The 22991-nt window shown below is 44.9% G+C and overlaps 1 protein-coding gene across 1 annotated transcript in view; it reads right to left on the bottom strand.

Annotated features, from left to right (window-relative positions):
- Positions 1 to 19736: 19736 nt before the first annotated feature.
- LOC307135117 (uncharacterized protein) overlaps positions 19737 to 22991 on the bottom strand; it is a 55812-nt gene continuing 52557 nt past the window's right edge. Inside the window, exon 10 of the mRNA XM_079831308.1 lies at positions 19737 to 20716. Coding sequence (XP_079687434.1) covers positions 20139 to 20716 — 578 coding nt within the window. The 3' untranslated portion in view covers positions 19737 to 20138. The remainder of the gene's footprint in view (positions 20717 to 22991) is intronic.

Raw genomic sequence — 22991 nt, 5'->3', positions numbered from 1 at the left:
TGTCAACAACACATAAACCCCGCCCATCTCTCTTCTTTTGCTCTTAGCGTTCAGTCACTCGTTAAATGTGTTTAGCGCCTCCTCCTGTACTGGAGATGTCATTCATTATTATTTAAATTCATTGCACTTCCAGTTTAGTTATCATTTGTTTCACTGTAATTCTTTATAAATTAATGTTTTTGTTATTAATATACACTCCACATTTCTTTACATTTCCCTCACAATTATCTGTATTTGTTTTATTAATAAAAAAAAATAGTGTATTACAGTCTCTGATGTCTTTTGTTTCTATTTATGAATGTTTATCTATATTGAATTTAATTTCTCCAAGAGGAATCTCTATTCTGTCGTTCATTTGATGGTGTTTGGTATTAACATCTGAATGTTTAGTGATTTTAAGTCACATCTGCTAAATGAATGAATGTATTAAAGCTTTCTGTCCTTTTGCTCCGTGTTAGGATTCTTGTGTTTGTTCACATTGCTGAGAGAAATCAATAACATGAACACAATATCATTTCTTTATCGCAGGTCAACAACAAACTGAACTGAACATGAGCCGAAAACTAGTGATGGAGAAACGGAGCTTTTCCAAACTCCGAATCAACTGAACCGATTCATTGACTAAATGATTCACTCTTGTGAAGCGCTCGAGACACGCTGGCGACCCCTGCTGGTCAAAACTGTGACACTGCAATGAGAACTCAGACCAAACATGTGTGATGAGACTCTTATAACACAACTTTATTATAATACACACAATAATATAACTATTGTATAATCACAACTATAATATAATCCACCATTAAATGTGAGGTGTGTGTATAATTTCTGCGCTTTTATTCATTTGTAGAGCTTGTTTTTGTGTGTTTTAGGCAGGGATGGGAAGCGATTCATTTTCACTTTTCCTCAGTGAACCCATGAACCAGTGTCTATATGTTTATAAAGCTTTATAAATGTGTAGACATAATTTTAATAATAACTTCAATGCCATATTTAATAGTCTCTCGTTGACCTGAAGCTCTGCATAAAAAGCCCTACAATTGAATAAAATAACATATTATGCAGACACTTCATATTTAATGGTGTCAGATGATTTGTTAAACACCTTTAATAGATTTGAGGTTTAATAAAACATTTGTAATTGGTTTGTAAAAGGTGTTCCCTTTCGTTCAGTCACTACGACGTACGTTAGTGACTAACGAATGGGGGTTTCGCTTAGAAGCCAATCATCTTCGAGAATTTAACAGCGCCCAATGGCGTGCCAATGCCATGGGCATGCGGAATTTGCATGCGTAACTCCGCCCCACCGTGTGGGTATATAAGGAAGTAAGCTGGCAACATCGCATTATGTTTCTACTTTGGAGCCAAGAACATCTCTTCACTCCTACAAGCCTGAATTCTGAAGTCTTCTCTTCAGTCTTCGAGACCAGCGGTTCTCCAGGGTGTTGGTGTGACGGTGCGTTCCAGCGATCTCATGCTGCCTGCCTGCTGATCTGTGCAGTGATCTGCAACAGCTGTGTGTGTTTTCCCTGGGCGCTTCGGCACTCTGCAGAGCTTTCCTCTCACAAAAAGAGCTTGCGCGTGGCACGTCTTTTTCAAGACGGTTCGCCCGTGCACTTCCGGGTGTGATCGATCTCCGTTGCTATGGGCACATTTCACTGCTCGATGTGTTTGGGCTTCAGCACGTTCGGGCAGTGTTTGTGGATGCGTCATGTTCCCACTGCGGGAACGTGACCATCGCGATGTCGCGGTCGAGACTCAATGATCTCCGTGAGGAGAGAGAATCCCCTCTGCCACACCCCAATCTACCGTCTCCGAGAGAGGTGGTACTTTGGCTGGTGGCCAGGGTGACCTGAGGGCGGTGCCGTGGTATTAAGAACCCCGACGATCATTCCTCGGGCCACGCCCCCCTCTCGCACATCGTTTCCCGCGAGTGTTGGACTGAAACAGCGGCCCGTCTCTGACGCCTCGTTCGTTTCGTTCACGCTCCAGATAGCAGTGAGATGTCGATCGCCGCATCCCAAGGTGGGCTGGAGTCCTTTGGGGATGACGATTAGGTTGTGCTCCGCCTCCGGATGTGTCAGCGCTGCCTGATCCAACCTAAAGTTGACAGCCATGTTATCTCGGGCAGCCACGAGTCTCGCGCTGGTGTGGAACTCCGCCCAGTCGCGAGTGCTCGTGGTTGCGCGATTGGTTTTTGGGGGCGGCACCCGACAGCTGTTGGGCCCCGCCCCAATGCCTTTCGCTCCCGGGGTGCATGAGGAGATCACGCGGTCCCGGAAGTCCCCGTGCTTCCCGCGACCGTTTGGTGGCCTCCTCCGCCTTCTCTGCCCTTGATGGGGCCGCGGCCTAGGGTACACTGGGGCCCCCTCACCCCCACTGTTGAACTCTCTGTTGCGCACTACGGTGTCCACAGAGGGCTTTGACGTGGCGTGGTGTGGCTGTCCTAAGCACCCTCCCAAAGCCTGTGGGCTCGTCTACTTCGGTGGCGTGGTCCTGCAGAGCTACGGGCAGGCCGCCGCCCCTTTGCACATGCACAAGGGTGGAGCCGACCCAGGGCTCTTCATTGAGCTGCGTGCCGCAACTGATCCCGCCCCCCGGGCGGTGAAGGTGGCCACACACTCCCTGGGTCGGGCGATGTCCACAGCTGTGGTCCGGGAGAACACCTGGCCTTACCTGGTGATGTGGAGGACGTTGAACGGGCCCGCCTCCTCAACTCACCCATATCCCAGGCTGGCCTCTTCGGCGGCGCGGCTAAGAACTGCGCCCAACGGTTCTCGGCCGCCCCAGAGCAGACTGATGCTGTAACACGTACTGCCCCGGCGGCCAGCTGCTGCACCAGCCGCCGGCTCAGTCGCCTCAGTCCGCTCGCCTCCTGGCAGAGCAGACCCCAGTGGAACGCGCGTCCTTCCCTGGTCTCCTCTGTCAGGACGCAGCCGTTAACCGCACCCCCACACCGGGACGCCCAACAGCCTCCCTAGTCCGGGTCGGTAACGCTGCATCGCTGCCCCACACCGGGTACGTCTGTAATCCGAATGACCCCGCTGGTGCAGTTCCTGGGAGCCTGGCTTCAGATTCCAGGGCTGTCCCGCTGGGTCGCGAAGACAGTCAGGCACGGCTACGCGATTTAGTTCGCGCAGGCTCCTCCCTGCTTCCGGGGAGTCCGCTTTACTATGGTTGGGGCCAATGCCCCTGTCATGCGAGCGGAGGTTGCCACCCTACTGGCGAAGGGTGCAATCGAACCTGTCCCTCCAGCCGAGATGAAGTCCGGGTTTTACAGTCCCTACTTCATTGTACCCAAAAAGACCGGTGGGTTGAGGCCAATCCTGGACCTGCGCATCTTGAACCGTTACCTACACAGGTTTCCGTTCAAGATGTTGACAGCGAAACGCCTTTTCGAATGCGTTCGTCCCGGCGATTGGTTTGCTGCGATCGACCTGAAGGATGCCTACTTTCATGTCTCCATCCTACCTCGACACAGACCGTTCCTACGGTTTGCTTTCGAGGGGCGGGCAAACCAGTACGCGGTCCTCCCATTCGGGCTATCTCTGTCCCCTCGCGTCTTTACGCAGATTGCCGAGGCAGCCCTTGCACCCCTACGGCAGCACGGGGTTCGCATCCTGAACTACCTCGACGACTGGCTAATACTGGGCCACTCTCGAGAGCAGGTTTGCGGACACAGAGATCTGGTTCTCCACCACTTAGCCTGTCTGGGCCTTCGGGTCAACTGGGAGAAGAGCAAACTCTGCCCCGTGCAGAGGATCTCTTTTCTCGGTATGGAGATCGACTCGGTCGCCATGTGCGCGCAGCTTATGAGCGAGCGCGCGCAGTCTCTGCTGACTTGCCTCCGTCAAATCGAGAGCAAGAGTGCGGTTCCACTGAAACTCTTTCAGAGGCTCCTGGGGCATATGGCATCTGCAGCCGTGGTGACGCCGCTCGGATTGCTACATATGAGACCGCTTCAGCACTGGCTTCGCGATCGAGTCCCGAGATGGGCATGGCGGTCTGGCACGCTCCGGGTCCAAATAACCCGGGCCTGCTTACAGACACTCACTCCGTGGTCGAACCTCAGTTTTCTATGGGCCGGCGTGTCCTTAGAACGAGTTTCCAGGCATGTTGTTGTATCAACAGATGCCTCCGCCACGGGCTGGGGTGCCATGTGCAATGGACAAGCAGCCGCGGGCTCCTGGACAGGACCCCAGCGCCTTCTGCATGTCAATTGCCTCGAGTTGCTGGCAGTACGGTTCGCCCTGCACCGCTTCCGAGCGTTGCTGAGGGGTCAACACGTACTTGTCCGGACAGACAACACGGCCACTGTAGCGTACATCAACCACCAGGGCGGTCTATGCTCCCGCCGTATGTCTCAACTCGCCCGCCATCTCGTTTTATGGAGTCAGAAGCACCTGAGGTCCCTTCGTGCTATCCACATCCCGGGAGTCCTGAACCGTGCAGCCGACGAGCTCTCACGGATTCAGCCGCTTCCTGGAGAATGAAGACTCCATCCCCAGATGGTCCAGCTGATTTGGGAACCGTTCGGCGACGCACAGGTAGATCTGTTTGCCTCCCACGACTCTTCCCACTGCAGCCTGTACTATTCCCTGACAGAGGGCACACTCGGCACGGATGCACTGGCGCACAGCTGGCCCCAGGGTCTACGCTAATATGCGTTTCCCCCAGTGAGCCTTCTCGCACGAGTACTGTGCAAGATCAGGGAGGACAAGGAGCAGGTCATGTTGGTCGCCCCGTATTGGCACGGCCAGACCTGGTTCTCAGAACTGCTACTCCTTGCGACAGCCCCTCCCTGCTCTATCCCTCTGAGACCGGACCTCCTCTCTCAGAGACGGGGCACCCTATGGCACCCGCGTCCAGCGCTCTAGAAGCTCCACGTGTGGCTTCTGGACGGGACGCGGCAGGTTTGAGTGGCCTGCTACCTACGGTGGCCGCCACCATCACTTCCGCTAGGGCAGAGTCTACACGACACCTCTATGCGTTGAAGTGGAACCTCTTCGTCACCTGGTGCTCTTCCCGCCAAGCTCTTCCCACCCCTGGAAATGCCCGATCGGGTCCGTGCTTGAGTTTCTCCAAGAGGGGCTGGAGCGAAGGCTGTCTCCCTCCACCCTCAAAGTTTATGTGGCCGCTATATCTGCCCACCACGATCTCTTGGAGAACAAGAAGGTAAGTCAGCACGACCTGATCATCAGGATCCTGAGGGGGGCGAGGAGACTGAATCCTCCTCGCTCTCCTCTCGTTCCCTCTTGGGACCTCTCAGTAGTCTTACGTGCTCTGCAGAGGCCTCCCTTTGAGCCTTTTCGGTCAGCCGATATTAAGTTTCTGTCGATGAAGACGGCTCTGCTGACCGCATTGGCCTCTCTCAAGAGGGTCGGGGACCTGCAGGCATTTTCGGTTGACGAAGCGTGCCTAGAAATTGGGCCGGCTAACTCTCACGTGATCTTGAGACCCCGGCCTGGATATGTGCCCAAGGTTCCTACCACTCCCTTCAGAGATCAGGTAGTGAACCTGCAAGCGCTGCCTTTGGAGGAGGCAGACCCAGCCTTGGCATTGCTCTGTCCAGTACGCGCTCTCCGCGCCTATGTAGACATGACGCAGTGTTTCAGGACCTCAGACCAGCTCTTTGTCTGTTATGGTGGAGAGCGGAAGGGAAGTGCTCTCTCAAAGCAGAGGTTGTCTCACTGGATAGTGGACACCATTGTTTTGGCTTACCAGCAGCAAGGTCGCCCATGTCCCCTTGGTGTGAGGGCACACTCCACCCGGAGTGTGGCCTCCTCCTGGGCTTTAGCGCATGGCGCCTCGCTAACAGACATCTGCAGAGCTGCAGGCTGGGCGACACCCAACTCATTCGCCAGATTCTACAATCTCCGAGTGGAGCCAGTGTCCGACTTTGTACTCGCCCCCCCGAGGGGCCGGTAATGGGCCAGGCTTAGGTGTCTTCGCTTGCTCGCCACTCCACTCCACGGACTGGATACGTGCGATATTTTCCTCAGGTGAGCTCCCCGAGAGCCCTGAGCTCCTCCAGCACTGTCGACGCCGACATCAGTTCCGTCTGCCCTTTCGAGCCCAGACCCTCATGTCTGGCCAGGTGCCCCGTGTGCATGGTTCCCTCCGGCGACCCCCACACGAGTATTTCTACCGTAAGCCTCCTCAGTGAGCAGGTGTCTTTCCCTTGGCAAGCCCTGCCACCCCTAGGGTTAAAAGTCCACCTTCGGCTGGTACCCTAGAGTTTCCCATATGCAGCCCACAGCGGGTCATATGTGTACTCTCTAAGTCCTCCCCACGGGTAGGCATCATTGGCATTCCCTCACTGGGATATGCTTCCCAGTGTACCTTGGTAATCCTGTGATAAGTGGGAGTCCTACGGCCTTAAATGGCGGGATCTCACACTTACGCAGGGCACTGGACGACAGCTGAGTGGCGCGGTTATACTGGAACCCCCATTCGTCAGTCACTGACGTACGTTGGAGTGACTGAACGAAAGGGAACGTCTCGGTTACGTATGTAACCCTCGTTCCCTGAGGAGGGAACGGAGACGTACGTTCCTTAGCCACATCAGCTGTGCTGCTGGAACGCGGAGTTCAGGTCTTGGCTCCGCAGCAGATACATAATGCGATCTTGCCAGCGTACTTCCTTATATACCCACACGGTGGGGCGGAGTTACGCATGCAAATTCCGCATGCCCATGGCATTGGCACGCCATTGGGCGCTGTTAAATTCTCGAAGATGATTGGCTTCTAAGCGAAACCCCCATTCGTCAGTCACTAACGTACGTCTCCGTTCCCTCCTCAGGGAACAAGGGTTACATACGTAACCGAGACATTTTTCTGCATGTTTGGGCTCAGTTTTCACTGCATTTCCACTGTTTGACCAGCAGGGGTTCTCAGAGAGTCTCGAGCGCTTCAGTGAATCATTTAGTGAATCAGTTGTTCAATTGAACAGTTTGGGGGAATCACTCCTTCAGGATTATTGTAAAGTCCCAGCAGGCACAGCTGCCTCCATCACCTCCATCTGTGTTGTTTCAGTCACTCTTTACTGGATTCTCTACATTTCCCTCATTCAGATTTATGAAGACACCATCTCTCTATATAGCCTGTGCTTTTATCCACACTTGTGTGTTTCCTCTGGGACTACACACTTCTATTATTATACATTCACATTCATTTGGGACATTTACCCTTCTATATGCTAATCTTTAATGAATGTGACACATCCTCCAGCTTGTGTTGTAATTCTGGCACATCTAACATCACTATAAGCTGCTCACCAAAGTCCAAATGCGCTCTTAACCATGTTTCTGGAGCACAAATAATATGGGCTATATCATCCAGATCTGCTAGAACTTTCTTCAACTCATTGGCTATTAAACTTCTGTCGTTCCATTGGAGGAAATGAAACGCCATGGGAAAGCCAATCACCTCCAGACAAACCATCATCATTGGTGTTCAGCATCTCATGAATAATTTCAGCTTTAATATCTTGAATCCCCAATAACTCTGTTGCTGCTTCTACAATGGTCTTGCTTTTATACTCGACAGCTCTCGAGGACAACATCGCCCTCCTGTGGACATCAGATCATCTTTAGGGGTTCTAGTTCGTCTCACTCCTTCCCCTTCGAAAAAACTCAATCCTTGTTTTTTAAGGTCCCTCTCTGAGAATCCCAAGAGTTCTTCATCATCATCTCTTCCTTGAATATCTCCAGCCGCTGCTGATGCTGAATCTCATCAGTTGTTGAGCGGTAGGATAACACACTTTAAGTGGAGATGTGTGTAACTGGTGAATCTTCTCCTGGTTCTTCCTGTCCCTCCTGATAGTTTAAAGGGCCCGTCCTACGCTCAGCTCCATAGAGACCCTGCCATTCTGGAGCCAGTTTAGCAGAAATGTTTTCCTCTGCTTTTGAGAGCGGGTTTGAACGCATCCAAACTCTGGCGTTCGTTCTGAAGGAAAGTTCTCTTCTTCTACTGTCATAATGTGGCTTTTGTCTGAGGCGAGCTGGTGGAGATCCTTTAATTCCTGAAGTTGAGCAGCATTGCTATATGTTGGAGAATCTGGAGAAATGTCCTGGGACTGTAACACTACATCCAATGGAGCTCTGAGAGGAGTAACCCGGAGATTCTGGACCAGCTGAATTCAGCCCAAACCAAACTCATGAAGGGCTTTTCCTACATCTTCACACTTTTACTTTTATAAACGGGGACGATCTTTGAATAATGTTTCGGTCGTCACATGAAATATGATAATATGAGAGTTTTGAAGTGCTGGAGAAAGATGTGTAGAGCTATTTCTGCCACAATCCCATGGTTACAGTCAGTGTTCCTGCATTAAATCCATGGGGAATGTTGCTGATTTGAGCACTTAAAGCCTTTTATAACTGGTCCATTCTCAATGTTTGTCCTGGTTTCCCCGTCAGAGCTGTTTGATCTGTGGTTTAGCTCAGAGAATCTGCAGTGCCGAATCTGATGCTTCTCTCTAGACCTCCATCGTCCCGAAGTCAATGGGTTTTCTGAAGGGGGTTTGGGTTAAACGGCTGAAATAAGGTCTGTGGTGAACACAAGCTCACGACACTTTCACGTTTTATTCTCCAGCATAAACACATCAGTATTAGCCCACTCATGATCTTCTGAAGCTGTTGCGTGTCTTGAGAAAGGCGTTTGCTAACGAGTGTCTAATGGGACGCCAGAGGCAGGCGAGGAGAGGAAACGTCTTCAGCCCAAAAGGGAAACTCAGGGGCTTTTACAGCCTCATTCTGCTCATAATTGTGCTCTTATAAACTATTCTCACTCAAACGCTCTGGGGAAATGTGGAGATCAAAACTGAAAGAGTTGTGGGAAGCTCAGTGATGGTGACGCTGAAGTCATGTGACCGTGGTGTCGCTCGTTTATAGCCTAGCTTTAGCTTTTTACTCCTGCGACTGCATTTAGGCTTCAGAATTCATAAAGTTGTGTTATAATTATCTTGATGGACAAAATGTGCAAGTGCCACAAACTTGTGTTGATCCCAGAGCCTGTTTTTAGCGCTGATCCAAACGCCTGAGGGGAAATCCTATTGGCTCATTCATACTGGCAGGAGCTTTTGGAGGATCATCATTGGCTGCTGCCAAGCCACTCCATAGCAACCAAACAGAGCACCCTAGCAACCGTTTAACAAGACCTGTATCTCTGCATCAGAACGTTGTGATGGGGGTCGGATCTTTGACTCATGCTAGCAAACTGGACTTTCAACATAATAGACATGCTAGCAGTGAATAGCTACAGGCTAATGGCAATTCGCTAAGGGTTAAAACATGAGAAACACAAGTAAAAGTGTTAGCATCATGCTAGCTAAATACTAATCGTGTTAACATCATGCTAGCAGAATGCTAATCATGTTATCATTAATGCTAGCAACATGCTAATTGTGTTCCCGTCTTGCTAAAAAAATGGTAGCAACATGCTAATTGTGTTAGCATTAATGCTATCAACATGCTAATTGTGTTTACATCTTGCTAAAAACATGCTAACAACATTGTAATCGTGTTAGCAATAATGCTACCAACATGCTAATTGTGTTCACATCTTGATAAAAACATGCTAGCAACATGGTAATTGTGTTAGCATTATCCTAGCAAAATGTGAATTGTGTTAGCATTAATGCTATCATTCTATTTGTGTTAGCATTAATGCTAGAAACATGCCAATTGTGTTCACGTCTTGCTAAAAAAATGTTAGCAACATGGTAATTTTGTTAGCATTAATGCTAGAAACATGCCAATTTTGTTCACGTTTTGTTAAAAAAATGATAGAAACATGGTAATTGTGTTAGCATTAATGCTAGCAACATGCTAATTGTGTTTACATCTTGCTAGCAAAAGGCTAATTATGTTAGCATTATGTTAACAACAATGCTAATCATGTTTGCATTATGCTAACAAAATGCCAATAGTGTTAACATTATGTTAACAAAATGTTAATTGTGTTAACATCTTGTTGAAAACATATACTGGCAACACAGTAATGGTGTTATAATTATAGTAGCAACATGCTAATTGAGTAAGCATCATGCTATCAACATGCTAATAATTCTAGCATCTTGTTAAAAAAATAGCAAAAATGGTGATTGTGTTATTATAATATCAACATGTTAATCGTGTTAGCATTGTGCTAACAACCTGCTAATTGTGTTAACATATTGCTAAAAAAATGCTAGCAACAAGCTAATTGTGTTAGCATATTGCTAAAAAGATGTTAGCAGGATGCTAATTGAGTAAGCATCATGCCACCAACATGCTAATCATGTTAGCATCTTGTTAAACAAATGTTAACAAAAATGGTAATTTTGTTATCATAATGCTAACAACATGTTAATCATATTAGCATAATGCTAGCAAACCTGCTAACTGTGTTATTATTTTGCTAAAAACATGTTAACACCAAGGTAATTGTGTTAGCATTATGGTAGCAGCATGTTAATTGTATTAGCATAATACTATCAACATGCTAATCATGCTAGCATCTTGTTAAACAAATGTTAATAAAAATGTTAATTGTGTTATTATAATGCTAGCAACATGTTAATCATGTTAGCATCATGCTAGCAATCTGCTAATTGTGTTATTGTTTTGCTTAAAAAATGTTAGCAAACAAGGTAATTGTGTTAGCATAATGCTAGCAACATGCTAATTGAGTTAGCATCATTCTTCATCATCCACATGACACATTTATTTGTAAGGACCTTCAGCTTAAAGTGTGGTGGAAATGAAGGTTTTTGCTGAAAACACTGGAAGATGTGAAATCCCGAACTATTTCCCCAAACGTCAGTTCCAGTGAGTCCTAGTGACCATTACAGTTGATTGAGCACAAGTGGGAAACGAATGCTGCCGTTCTCCAGACCAGAGCAATGCATGAGAGCCTGTAGTTGCTCCTGACAGTGAACCAACATGACTTTAGCTGTGGAGCTGACAGGATTCCAGCACAGACGGTGTTTGGCACACACACTGAACCTCACGCCACAGAGCCTTAAAGCTAGCGCTGTAGCTCGACTGCTAGCGCAGATTCAGAGGATTTCTGTGTTCTTCCACAGGAGCAGCACAGCAGCGGCAGCACTGAAGAGGAACCAGACCATGCTGGACCTTCCACAGCTCAAGTTGAGGACAGATGTTGCAGTCCGGTGGACCAGCGCATATGAGATGCTCTCCCGTTTCCTCCAGCAGCATCTGCCATCTGTGCTGACCTCTGACCTCCTGAGGTCAGCTGTTCACTGTCATTACTGACACTACTGACGGGCCTTAAACAAGATTACACTCATGAGTTCAGCTCATTTTCTGATGTGTTGCTCATGTGTTCTGTCCTGTTATTCAAGGTTTAGGAAACGTTCATCTTATTTTCAACTGAAATGATTAAATTCCTCTTTTAGTTAATGTTGCTCTGCTGTTTCTAAAGGTGAGAAAGAGAGTCTCTGACATCTGCACCTCGACTGAGATGGAAATCTCAAATGCTGAAGAGGTCAAGCCCTCAAGCCTGTGCTGGTGGAAACAAATGTCCTGTGTGAGGAGAAGAGCCAACAGTTTCTATCATTGCTCCGCTTCACACACAACTGTTGAGTGACATGAGCAGCACTGCTAAAGACGCAAAGAGATGAAGATCTACCAAGAGCTCTCAGAGAGATATAATTCTTCAGAGGAGAAGAGCAACCTCTACATCTCATCAGCCTTAGACCCTCGGTTTAAATCTCTGCCCTTCCCATCACCAGAGGACACGCATCAGACATTTACCAAAGTGTGTCAAAGGCGGATCTTAAGGGAAAGTCCTTTATTAATCCTCTAAATGTTCAGCTCAAGTTTTAGACTTTAAACCCATTCAATTACTGCTCAAATATACACCATCTAGTAAATATCTTTAGTAAGTATTTATAAGCTATTTAGCTGTAAAACTGTATGATTGTATTTGACTACTGAGCCTTTTCTTCAATAATAATGCAGCAGGTCAACAGGTGTCCACTGTTTTCTTCCAGGAGGCGGCAGACTTAATGGCCAGCAGATTTCAGATCTCTCCTCCTCCTGAGCAGGAAGAAGCACCAGGTACTGTTTGCTGCTGAGGGGATGATAGACTACAGTGAGCCTGGAAAAGATCTTTCCCTTTCCAAAGAGGAGGAAATCTGTGCTTGCTGATCCGCTTGGACAGACGCTCAACAGCAGTAGCACCAGTACGTCCACACCTTCAGCTGCTGCAGAGCTGGGTCTGGAAGAGAAACATGCATGTGTGACTCTCACCTTAATCTACTGGGAATGCTTTTGCATTAAAGATAAACCAGCTCTAAGCACTGAAATGTGTCCATGCTTACAGAAAATAAGTTGCCCAGTTGTAATATGTGCCTTAAGTTGATTTACAGAAGAGTTTACAGTGGACAGAAACTCTTGTTAGAAAGCACTGCAGTGTGTTCATGTTCACAGAATAGTTCATTGCACCCTTTGGTTCTGAAATGTGCCCATATTTTGTGATATAAGGTTTTATAGCTGGGCCCGTATTCATAAAGATTCTAAGAGTCCTCTCAGAAAACTCCTAATTTAGCTTAAACACTTTTACGTAGGAGTCTCAGCTTAAGAGCTATTCGGGACCGATCTGAGAGCAACTCTGAGCAAGGAAAATATCTGATCTGATCTCAGTGAAGAGGCGGGGCTGACCCGTTGCTACGTATGACACAGTCTTTTGAAGACTGTGATTGGTTGGTTGTCCAAAAAGGGGATAAAAAGGTGCGCTTTTAAGTATATGGTCTATTCTAAGCCTTCACTTTGAAATTACAAGCGCAAATTGTCCTATTTTACCGCTCTCTCTCACACACACACACACACACACACACACACACACACACACATGTTGGTGCAACAGCATTATGAGGACTCTCCATAGGCGTAATGGTTTTTATACTGTATAAACTGTATATTCTATCCCCCTACACTGCCCCTGCCCCTAAACCTAACCCTCACAGGAGACATTCTGCATTTTTACATTTTTAATAAAACATTGTTTAATATGTTTTTAAAGCGATTTGATTTACGGGGACATTTGAAATGTCCTCATAAACCACCTTGATGTTGTAATACCAGTGTAATACCCATGTCATTATACAAATTTGTGTCCTCATAAATCACATAAACAAGCACACACACACACACACACACACACACATTATATATGTATATAAATCCTTTTATTATTTACCATTCTGTTTATTTTCTATAAGGGATTTGATTGGCTTAGAACTATAAACATTGTTCCACTCTTTCCAGTTACACTGATTGCTGGCATGTCTATTTGATTGGTGGTTTGAAAGTTGGGTTTAATGCAACAAACATGATCCCTGCACGATCTAATCTATAGCGTCTCATTAAGTCACTGTCATCCATTGTCTGCAACACATTTCTTCTCCCTCTCCGCTGCTAAAGAAACTCTTAAGCCTCTTCAAAGTCCTCGTCCGTGCTCCTAACACATTTGACCTTAAGACTTCTTTTAAGGGTTAAGATGCTTTCTGAATTACTTTTTTCTTTACTGGGATTTTGTTGTTAATTTTAAGAGTAAATGCCCACATTTCAAAGAATTTTCTTAGAGTTTTGTCACTAGGAGCTCCTCTTTGCATTCAGATTCTTTATGAATACGGCCCTGGTGTTTTTCTTTTACCATCTCTATTTTTAGTAATGTATGCATTTCAGAATTTCTTTTCAGCAATAAATCTGTAGTTTGAGGGGTTTTGTTCAATGTAATTTGCACAAATGTGAGATGTTGCTGCTATGACTGATAAGTTAGAGATGTGAGCTTTCTTTACTACACATGATTTAGTCACAAACTGTTCTCTCTGGCAAATAATCATTGTTCAAGCTTATGGCTGTTTGTCAGCTGTGTGTGCACTTCTGCACTTATTGTGCATTGTTGCTGTTCTATAAAATAGATGTACTGTTAATAAATGAAATACATCATGTGACTTTTAGACCGTGATCGTTATCATGATATATCGTGGATGATTTTCTCCCAATATATCGTCTGTCTCAGAATCGCTGGTGTTGTGATATATATCGTTATCATGGCCAAAATATGGTGACAGTGTCGTATCGTGCGGTAAACTGTGATTCTCACCCTTAGTAAGCCGTAGTGAGTTTCTGAGTTTAATTCCACCCTTTACAGGCTCTGAGAATGTTTCAGACGGAGCATTTCATCTGCTTTTACTCTTACCTGTTTGAATCCCCGCTCTGCTTCTCTCATTCTGCAATAAACACTTGTTATTTTGACTTACCTTGTCTGCTTTCTTCTGATTGTGACAGAAGACATGGGGCCGTATTCACAAAACATTTGATCTCACCACTAAGAGTTCTCCTAAATGGCAGTAAAAGTTTTCTCTTAAAACCTCTTCACAAAGCTGCTGAGAGCAACTCTTACTAAGGAATAGAGAGAAGTCTTAAGCTAAGAGTAAGGGCGGGGTTGGCCTCGTTGCTATGGATGATGTCAACACACTTACTAATAATGCCCACAGTGATTGGCTGATAGGGGAGGGATCTCTGTCAGTGATTTAATTAGAGAAATATTTTATTTGGTTTCATGTTGCTATATTCAAATAAAGATTTTAGGCCAAGTGTCACTAATTAAACTAATATATCCATCCATCCATCATCTTCCGCTTATCCGGGGACGCGTCGCGGGGGCAACAATCTAAGCAGAGACGCCCAGACCTCCCTTTCCCTAGCCACTTCCTCCAGCTCTTCCGGGGGAACCCCAAGGAGTTCCCAGGCCAGCCGGGAGACATAATCCCTCCAGCGTGTCCTAGGACTTCCCCGGGGCCTCCTTCCCTGGGAAGGCGTCCAGGAGGCATCCGAAATAGATGCCCAAGCCACCTCAGCTGGCTCCTCTTGATGTGGAGGAGCAACGGCTCTACTCTGAGCTCCTCCCGAGTGACCGAGCTTCTCACCCTATCTCTAAGGAAGCGCCCAGCCACCCTACGGAAAAAGCTCATTTCGGCCACCTGTATCCGGGATCTTGTCCTTTCGGTCATGACCTACAACTCACACCATAGGTGAGAGTAGGAAGGTAGATCGACCAGTAAATCAGCTCAGCTCCTTCTTCACCACGACAGACCGGTACATCGACTGCATTACTGCAGTAGCTGCACCGATCCGTCTGTAAATCTCTGTAAAGATACTTGAACTCCTCCACTTGAGGCAGGAACTCTCCACCAACCTGAAGTGGGCAAGCCCCCCTTTTCCGACTGAGAACCACGAACGGTTTGCCAGAATCTCTTCGAAGACTTTCTCCATGGCCTCACCGAACTGCTCCCAGGCCCGATTATTTGCCTCCACGACTACCCGGGCTGCAGTCCACTTGGCCTGCCAGCACCTGTCAGCTGCCTCCGGAGTCCCACAAGCCAGCCAGACCCGATAGGACTCCTTCTTCAGCTTGACGGCATCCCTTACTTCAGGTGTCCACCACCGGGTTCGGGGATTGCCGCCTCAACAGGCACCGGAGACCTTACGCCCACAGCTCTGATGTTGTGCTGATATTGATATTGCTGTGCTGATATTATTCTCAGTCCAGTATAATCAGATGCTGTGCTGATATTGATATTGCTGTGCTGATATTATTCTCAGTCCAGTGTAATCAGACTGATGCTGTGCTGATATTGATATTGCTGTGCTGATATTATTCTCAGTCCAGTATAATCAGACTGATGCTGTGCTGATACGGAGAGGCTCAGTGTCGCTCACCTGTACTGCTGCATCACACTGTCCTGCGGCTGAGCCTTGTTCTCCAGCGCTCTCTTGTACACCATCTCAGACTGGGACAGCTGCCCTCTCTTCTCTAACTGATGTGCCCAGTCTATATACAGCGCCGCCGCCTGCGTCCCCACGCCTCGGCCGTGAAGATGGCTGTACACCTCCATCGGGTCGCTGGAGAAATTGGCCTGGACAGAGAGAGGCAGGTGTGTGTTCATCTCACAGAGCCAGATCCTGCCTTCAGAAGAGTGTGTGTGAGAGAGCAAGAGTGCACCTACACATCTGACGCAGTGAGAGACGTATCGCGGGTCGTTGTGGTACCGCTCATCTTGAAGGAATGTCTGAACGATGCGCTCCAGCACCACAGACAAACCCTTCCTCTCCTCCACTGACAGCTTGCTCTCCAGAAACTGAACGAACCTGCCACACACCAGCCATGAGTGACAGACAGAGAGGGGATCATTTCATCAGAGCTATAATAAAGACATTAAAGATGTTCTTACTTATCCCAGGGGTCTAACGGGTCATCTCCAGCATAGCTGCGCACGCTCAGCTCAAACGCCCTGCAGTGATGAAGAGATCATCAGTGTTATTCACTGCACCGGTCATAATGTTACGCCTGATCGGTGTAGAGGAAAGTGTAATTTATTCATACCAGAATAAAAAACTGTTCAACACTGATAATCATAATAAATGTGTGTTGATCATCAGATCCTCATATGAGAATGATGAGTGAAGGGTCATGTGACACTGAAGACTGGAGTAATGATGATAAATTCAGCTTTGATCACAGGAATAAATGACACTTTACTATATATGTGTGTGTGTGTGTGTGTGTGTGTGTGTGTGTGTGTGAACAGCTTATCTACACTGGAGTGTGTGTGTGTGTGTGTGTGTGTGTGTGTGTGTGTTGTGTGTGTGTGTGTGTGTGTGTGTGTGTGTGTGTGTGTGTGTGTGTGTGTGTGTGTGTGAACAGCTTATCTACACTGGTGTGTGTGTGTGTGTGTGTGTGTGAACAGCTGATCTACACTGGAGGAATATTTCACTGTTTACTGGAGTTATGATCAGATTCATGAGCACAAGAGACTCAAAGACTGTCATAGATGTATGAAAATTAGGGATGCACCGAATCCAGGGTTCGGGTTCGGATTCGGCCGAATATTGGGCTTTTTGACTGGGTTCGGTTTCTGCCGAACCTCAGAATTTTTTTCCACCGAACCCGAACCCTAGGCTTGCACTATGCGCGTCCCGCTGGTCGAACGTAATGACGCCGCTGTTGAAAGTGAAAATGGAACTCATGAACAGAAAACGTGGCAGTAGCCTATACTTTAAGTAAAAAGAAGACGATTCAAGTTGAGCTACGCGTTCAATTTGCAATGCCGATTTGTCTCGTGATAACAAGGACCCTAAACAACAGCCGCTGTTAAAACATTTGCATATGAAACATCCGAGAGAATACGAGTTGTACATTAATGAATCTACAGACAGCAGCCAAAATGTATTTTATTTTACCATGCAAACAGCCTATAGATCTATAGATCAGATAAAATATAAATAAAATGAATAAAATATATAGATCTACACTAAATTTTTTTCACTTAAATAATTTCCAAATTAAGATGACAAAACGAAAATACACTGAATCCGTTAGCTTTGAAGAACCGGAATTAGGTAAATAGGTAGATAATATAGGCTACTATATATCGTTACATATATAGGCCTACTAATCTCTTAAAACTATCATTTCATTATTTGTACTAACCCAAATAATGATTCATCCGATAGGTTGCACGTGAGGGGGGGAAAATAGGTTCCTTCCACTTATAAGAGTTGAGCTCTTTTTATTTTAATATATCTCTTTACATAAATACTATTTTCTACTTTTAAAAAAATAATTTCGTTATTTTACTAACCCAGTGTTTTGTATGTGAAGCTGTTTGACGTGAATATTACCACAGGAGTGAAGCACAAAGCTTTGTTTAGCCTAGAAAGGAAATAATGGTCAGAGAGCACTTTTTCATTCTGTTTTGCGATCTGGATATGGTCACTCGATTTTCCGTGAATTTGAACAATAGGCCTAGTCCATTTTATCCCAATGGACATGGACATCTCGTTTCTTTTCCCAACTCTTCACTCACGTGGCACCCATGTTCGCAAGGGATTATAAACGTCTCTTCCTTTCGTTTGCTTATAATTAAGTCTATTATAACTATTCACATCCTTTACTGTGGGAAAGTATAAAAAACACTGTAAGACGAATACCTTTTTACTTCAAATTTTATTTAACACAGTTTGTTCTTGTTATTAAACAGGGTAAGGCGCGTCAAGTTTGGTTTATTTGAATAGCGCATTTCACACACGCCGGTGATTTTAGTTTTGTTTTCTCTGGCAGTGAATAATCAAACATTGCCTTGTCTTGACCCTGTGGAAAAGAAAACCCGCTCTTCAGACCTTTTACAACAAGTGTTGCTTTGCAACATCAGTAGAACATATGAAGATGAAGATATTCGAGAAGGTGTCTATTCAGTGTCCCATTCCTCTCAAAGCGCAGAGCGTAGACCTATGATGCATCTTTGCGGGGGAATAGTATATGAATCAAATATTTTTCTAACTAATATTTAATTTTCATATATTCTTGAGGTTACCATTATTCACTGAAAATCGTTTCTGTTTTATAGGCTGTGTTGTTTCACTGACGGAAGTGCTAAAATAAACACGCATGCTTATGGATGTTTCAGCCTCAAATTATTTCAAAATGTAGGCTCTATATCTGGCATAGACTACAGTATTTAAAATAGCATATATGCATTAGTTACATTCTCAATTTAATTTACAGAGCAATCCCTGCTAAGTTTTTAGTTTAACTAATACTATAGAAGAGGATTAGTGTGTAGCACACAACAGACTCTCAACGGGGGCGTGGCATCACGATGTCGGCACAACCCTAGCGCGCGCCTCCTGCTCTCCGTTGATTTGTTCTTTGAAACAACAGAGGACGACTCGGGGTAATTTTTCTATAAACCATCATGAAATAGCGGCGAGAAGAACATACACGACAATGTTTACTTTAGTAAACTTGACCACAACAGTTAATAGTCAATAGCATCACTGCTGCGGACGTTGTTAACGTTGTTCATTATAATGTGTTTACTGTGATAATGGACTGCGGGTGGGAGTAGGATTCGGTATTCGGTTTCAGATTCGGCCGAATCTTAACCAGTGGATTCGGTATTCGGCCGAACCCCGAAAATCTGGATTCGGTGCATCCCTAATGAAAATGTATTAAAACACACAAGCCCAGAGAAGGGAGGCACACAGCTGTGTTATATAGAACAAAACATCATGATATTGTCCCATATTAATAACCCAACTGAATCATAAACATCATCAGGACGAAAACACACTCTCGGTCAGATGCTAACACGCTACTTACTGAAAATAAGAATTAATGTCCATCGTTTCTTCTTGTTGAACACAGAAAGTCCGTGGGGGAATGTTTACGGTTAAACGAGACTCATTTAAAACACGTTAATAACAATATTAATCGCTAATATTTCCGTTAACTAGCCCCGCTCTGCTAACTGTATCACTGCAACAACGACATGTTTTCAAATGTACGCTTAGCCAATCATTAACCTTCATGTGGCTCAACAGCCAATCAGAGTCCGACACAACAACGCGTCACGTTTACTCGGTGGCTCCGCCCTCTCTATGGCTCTGGGCGGAGCTTACATGAATATTCATGAGTTTCCTGTTTGGCGTTAAAGACACTCTGAAAATATGAACACGTGCTCTCCGGATCATCACAGAAACTGTTTTGAGATTTCCAGCTTCACATGAAAGAGCAGGACAGACCTCACAGCCGACAGTAAATACATCAATAAATAAATAAAGAGAGACTCAGTGATTCTGAGAGAATTCATTCTGCTGATCTCATCACATTCATGATTATTCATACTGTCATCAGTTCACATCAATCATTCATAAACCACTTCATGATCCAATCAATCAGTCCTTTATTACATCTCATCATCAGTTTACAATATACATATTACAGCAATCTGATAATATATCAATATTATTACAGCCTTACTACAGATTCAGAGCAGTGTGTGTGTGTGTGTGAGAGAGAATGTGTGTGTGAGAGAGTGTGTGTGTGAGAGTGTGAGTGTGTGTGTGTGTGTGTGTGTGTGAGAGAGAGAGAGAGAGAGAGAGAGAGAGTGTGTGTGTGTGTGTGTGTGTGAGAGAGAGTGTGTGACAGAGTGCACAGCTGATCGTGCGCGTGTGTGTGTGTGATCTAGATTCATAACTTCAACATAATAATGAAAAAACACATTGATTAATAAAACTTATTTAATTAATTATGTGAGATTTGATGAGTGTGTGCATGTGGACGTTAGAAAGACGATTTACACTTGTGTGTGTGTGTGTGTGTGTGTTTAATCTGACACAGAGACACTGACGAATCAGAATAATAAACCCTAAATCCAGCACAGAGGGGTTCAGTGAATGTGGTGTAGAATGTGTGTAAGTGTGTGAGTGTGTGTGTGTCAGAGACGCTGTAGAAGGACAGAGTGCCGGCCGACACGTCCACACACACTCCTGCTCTCTGAGAGGATGAACTGATGTCAGGGATATCAGTCCAGATATTATTGTGACAGACAGAGAATCCGTTATCAGAGCAGAACAGACTCCAGGATTTGTCATTGTATCCAAACTCACAGTCTTTACTCCGTCCTTTCCTGCTGATTCCTTTATATGTCACTGATATACCAGCACGTCCGCTCCATTCAGCCTCCCAGTAACAGCGTCCAGTCAGACTCTCTCCACACACAACCTGACGATATTCATCAAATCTCTCTGGATGATCAGGATACGGCTGATCCTCTCTCACACGCTTCACCTTCCTGTTCCCCTCAGACAGAACGAGACGAGTGTGTGCTGTGTTTGGATCCAGTGTGAGATCACAGGCGTCTGAACACAAGAAGAGAGAAACATCTAGAACAACAGTCACTAGACGAGTGTGTGTGTGTGTGTGTGTGTGTGTGTGTGTGTGTGTGTGTGTGTGTGTGTGTGTGTGTGTGTGTGGGCATGTTTTTGTGAAATATCAGGACACAAATGTGTATAATGACATGGGTATGACATAGGTATTACAAAAAGAGGGTGAAATATGAGGACGTTCCCCATGTCCTCACTTTTCAAAATGCTTATAAATCACACAGAACAAGTTTTTTTTCACAGAAAGTGAACTGCACAGTCTCCTGTGAGGGTTAGGTTTAGGGGCAGGGGCAGTGTAAGGGGATAGAAAATACGGTTTGTACAGTATAAAAACCATTATGCCTATGGAATGTCCTCACATTTCACAAAAACAAACATGTGTGTGTGAGTGTGTGTGTGTCTGTGTGTGTGTGTGTGTGTGTGTGATTGTGTGTGAGTGTGTGTGTGTGTGTGAGAGAGAGAGATGTGATCACTGAAGAGTTCAGATAAAGTGACCTGAGGATTGAGAAATGAGTCCTAGAGATTGAAAAACTCTAATATTTGATGTTTCATGTCATCATAAAAAGTTCTTATAACATCCTTTACTCATTATTATGATGAATAAATCACTAAAGTTCTGTGAGATATTAAAATAATATTCCCACAATAACAATTCCTGACCGTTTACATGATGTCATGTTTGTTCATGTTATGGAAATATTAAAATCATTCTCAAAACTCATTAGAAAGTTAATAATATATTAAAGGCTTAGGGTTGGGTTTATTAATGCTATTAAAAGAACATTACACATAAAAACATAAACAGAGTAAATATAAAAACATCATTATAAAAACTTTGCATTTTATATTTTATTTAATATTTCTTGTAATATTAACATGGATCTGAAATGGATGTATATTTCTATGTCTGGAATATTTCAAATGCGGTTTATTCAGAACTACACATTTAAAAGCCATGTTTGTGTGTAATCGGGCAGATCTTTGACTATTAGCAAGTCTTAATGTGTGTTTTATGTTTCTATGATTATAGCAGGGCTGGCAACTCTCATCAGTGTGAGACTCACACACTCGGCTTCAGTTGGGGACACTAAATGTTCCACTAAACGACTGATCTGCTCACATTGTCACTGTATGATCACTGAAATGAGCTGATGACATCAGCGTTTTCAATCTGCATTGTAAAAAGCGCTATATAAATAAAGTTGACTTGACTTGACACACTCGGTCTTTGTCAGTCACGTGTGTTTATTATGTGTGACGTCTCCAGTCAAAGACTGAAAAAACACATCTCAGAGCAAAGAGGACACTGACCACACGCCGACACACAACTCAGAGCAGGTCACTCTCAATATGACAAAACAAAGCCTCAAATTCTGTCAGTTTTATTCTGAAATTCACTCAATAAATGAGTTTTCCTCTGTTTAATGTGGCGTGACAGATCGCTGTAGCGCCTCAGTTCAAGCGGCATCTCTTCCTCTTCACTACGAGTTACAGCAGCAAATAAACATCAATGAGCATCAGAAGATCCAGAACAACTGACTGACATCAATCCTGTGTCATGTGATCATCCATCAGTGTTTCAACCGCAGAAAGACGTCAAGCTTGAGAACAATATGTCACGCAACATTACATTTACCTCCGGAAAGCCATTCAATGACAAGAAACTCGACAGTTAACTAGAAAAATAACTCTAGAGAGTTCACTATATTATATATTCATTATATCTCTACTCTTATTAAAGAGTTATGACTATAGTTATTATTATAAAACTGGAGGCTTCTCTATAGTTTAGAGCATTAGTTGAGATATTCAAATATTAACACACTTTATAACAATATTCATTAGTTATAAACATTCAAACGAGTCCTCATAACATTTTAAAGCCACGATGTACAGAACATCACACAAAGATATAGAAGAAAATGTAGAAAAACATTTTGGATAAATAAACCTAAAAAAATAACAAATGAATAACAGCAGAAAGGCCAAACTGCAGATCTGCAAATTAAATCGGCCTGTGCTAGCACACTCTCAGTAGCGCAACACTGATGCTCCGAAAAACTATCAAATATTCATTTACAGAATTAAATTAGAACAGAATATACCTTTCTAATAAATACAAATGAAAAACGCAATAAGTCGTGTGTGTATAAACCGGTGTGTGTAATCAGATTAGCCGCTTTCACACAGCAATCCCGGGAAATTAGCAACTGCGTTCTGACTTTTTACCGGTAAGAGACCGTTCACACAT

The sequence above is a fragment of the Gobio gobio genome, assembly GCF_949357685.1.
Source record: "Gobio gobio genome assembly, chromosome: 12".
Classification (NCBI taxonomy): Eukaryota; Metazoa; Chordata; class Actinopteri; order Cypriniformes; family Gobionidae; genus Gobio; species Gobio gobio.
This window is presented reverse-complemented; position numbering and strand designations above follow the sequence as displayed.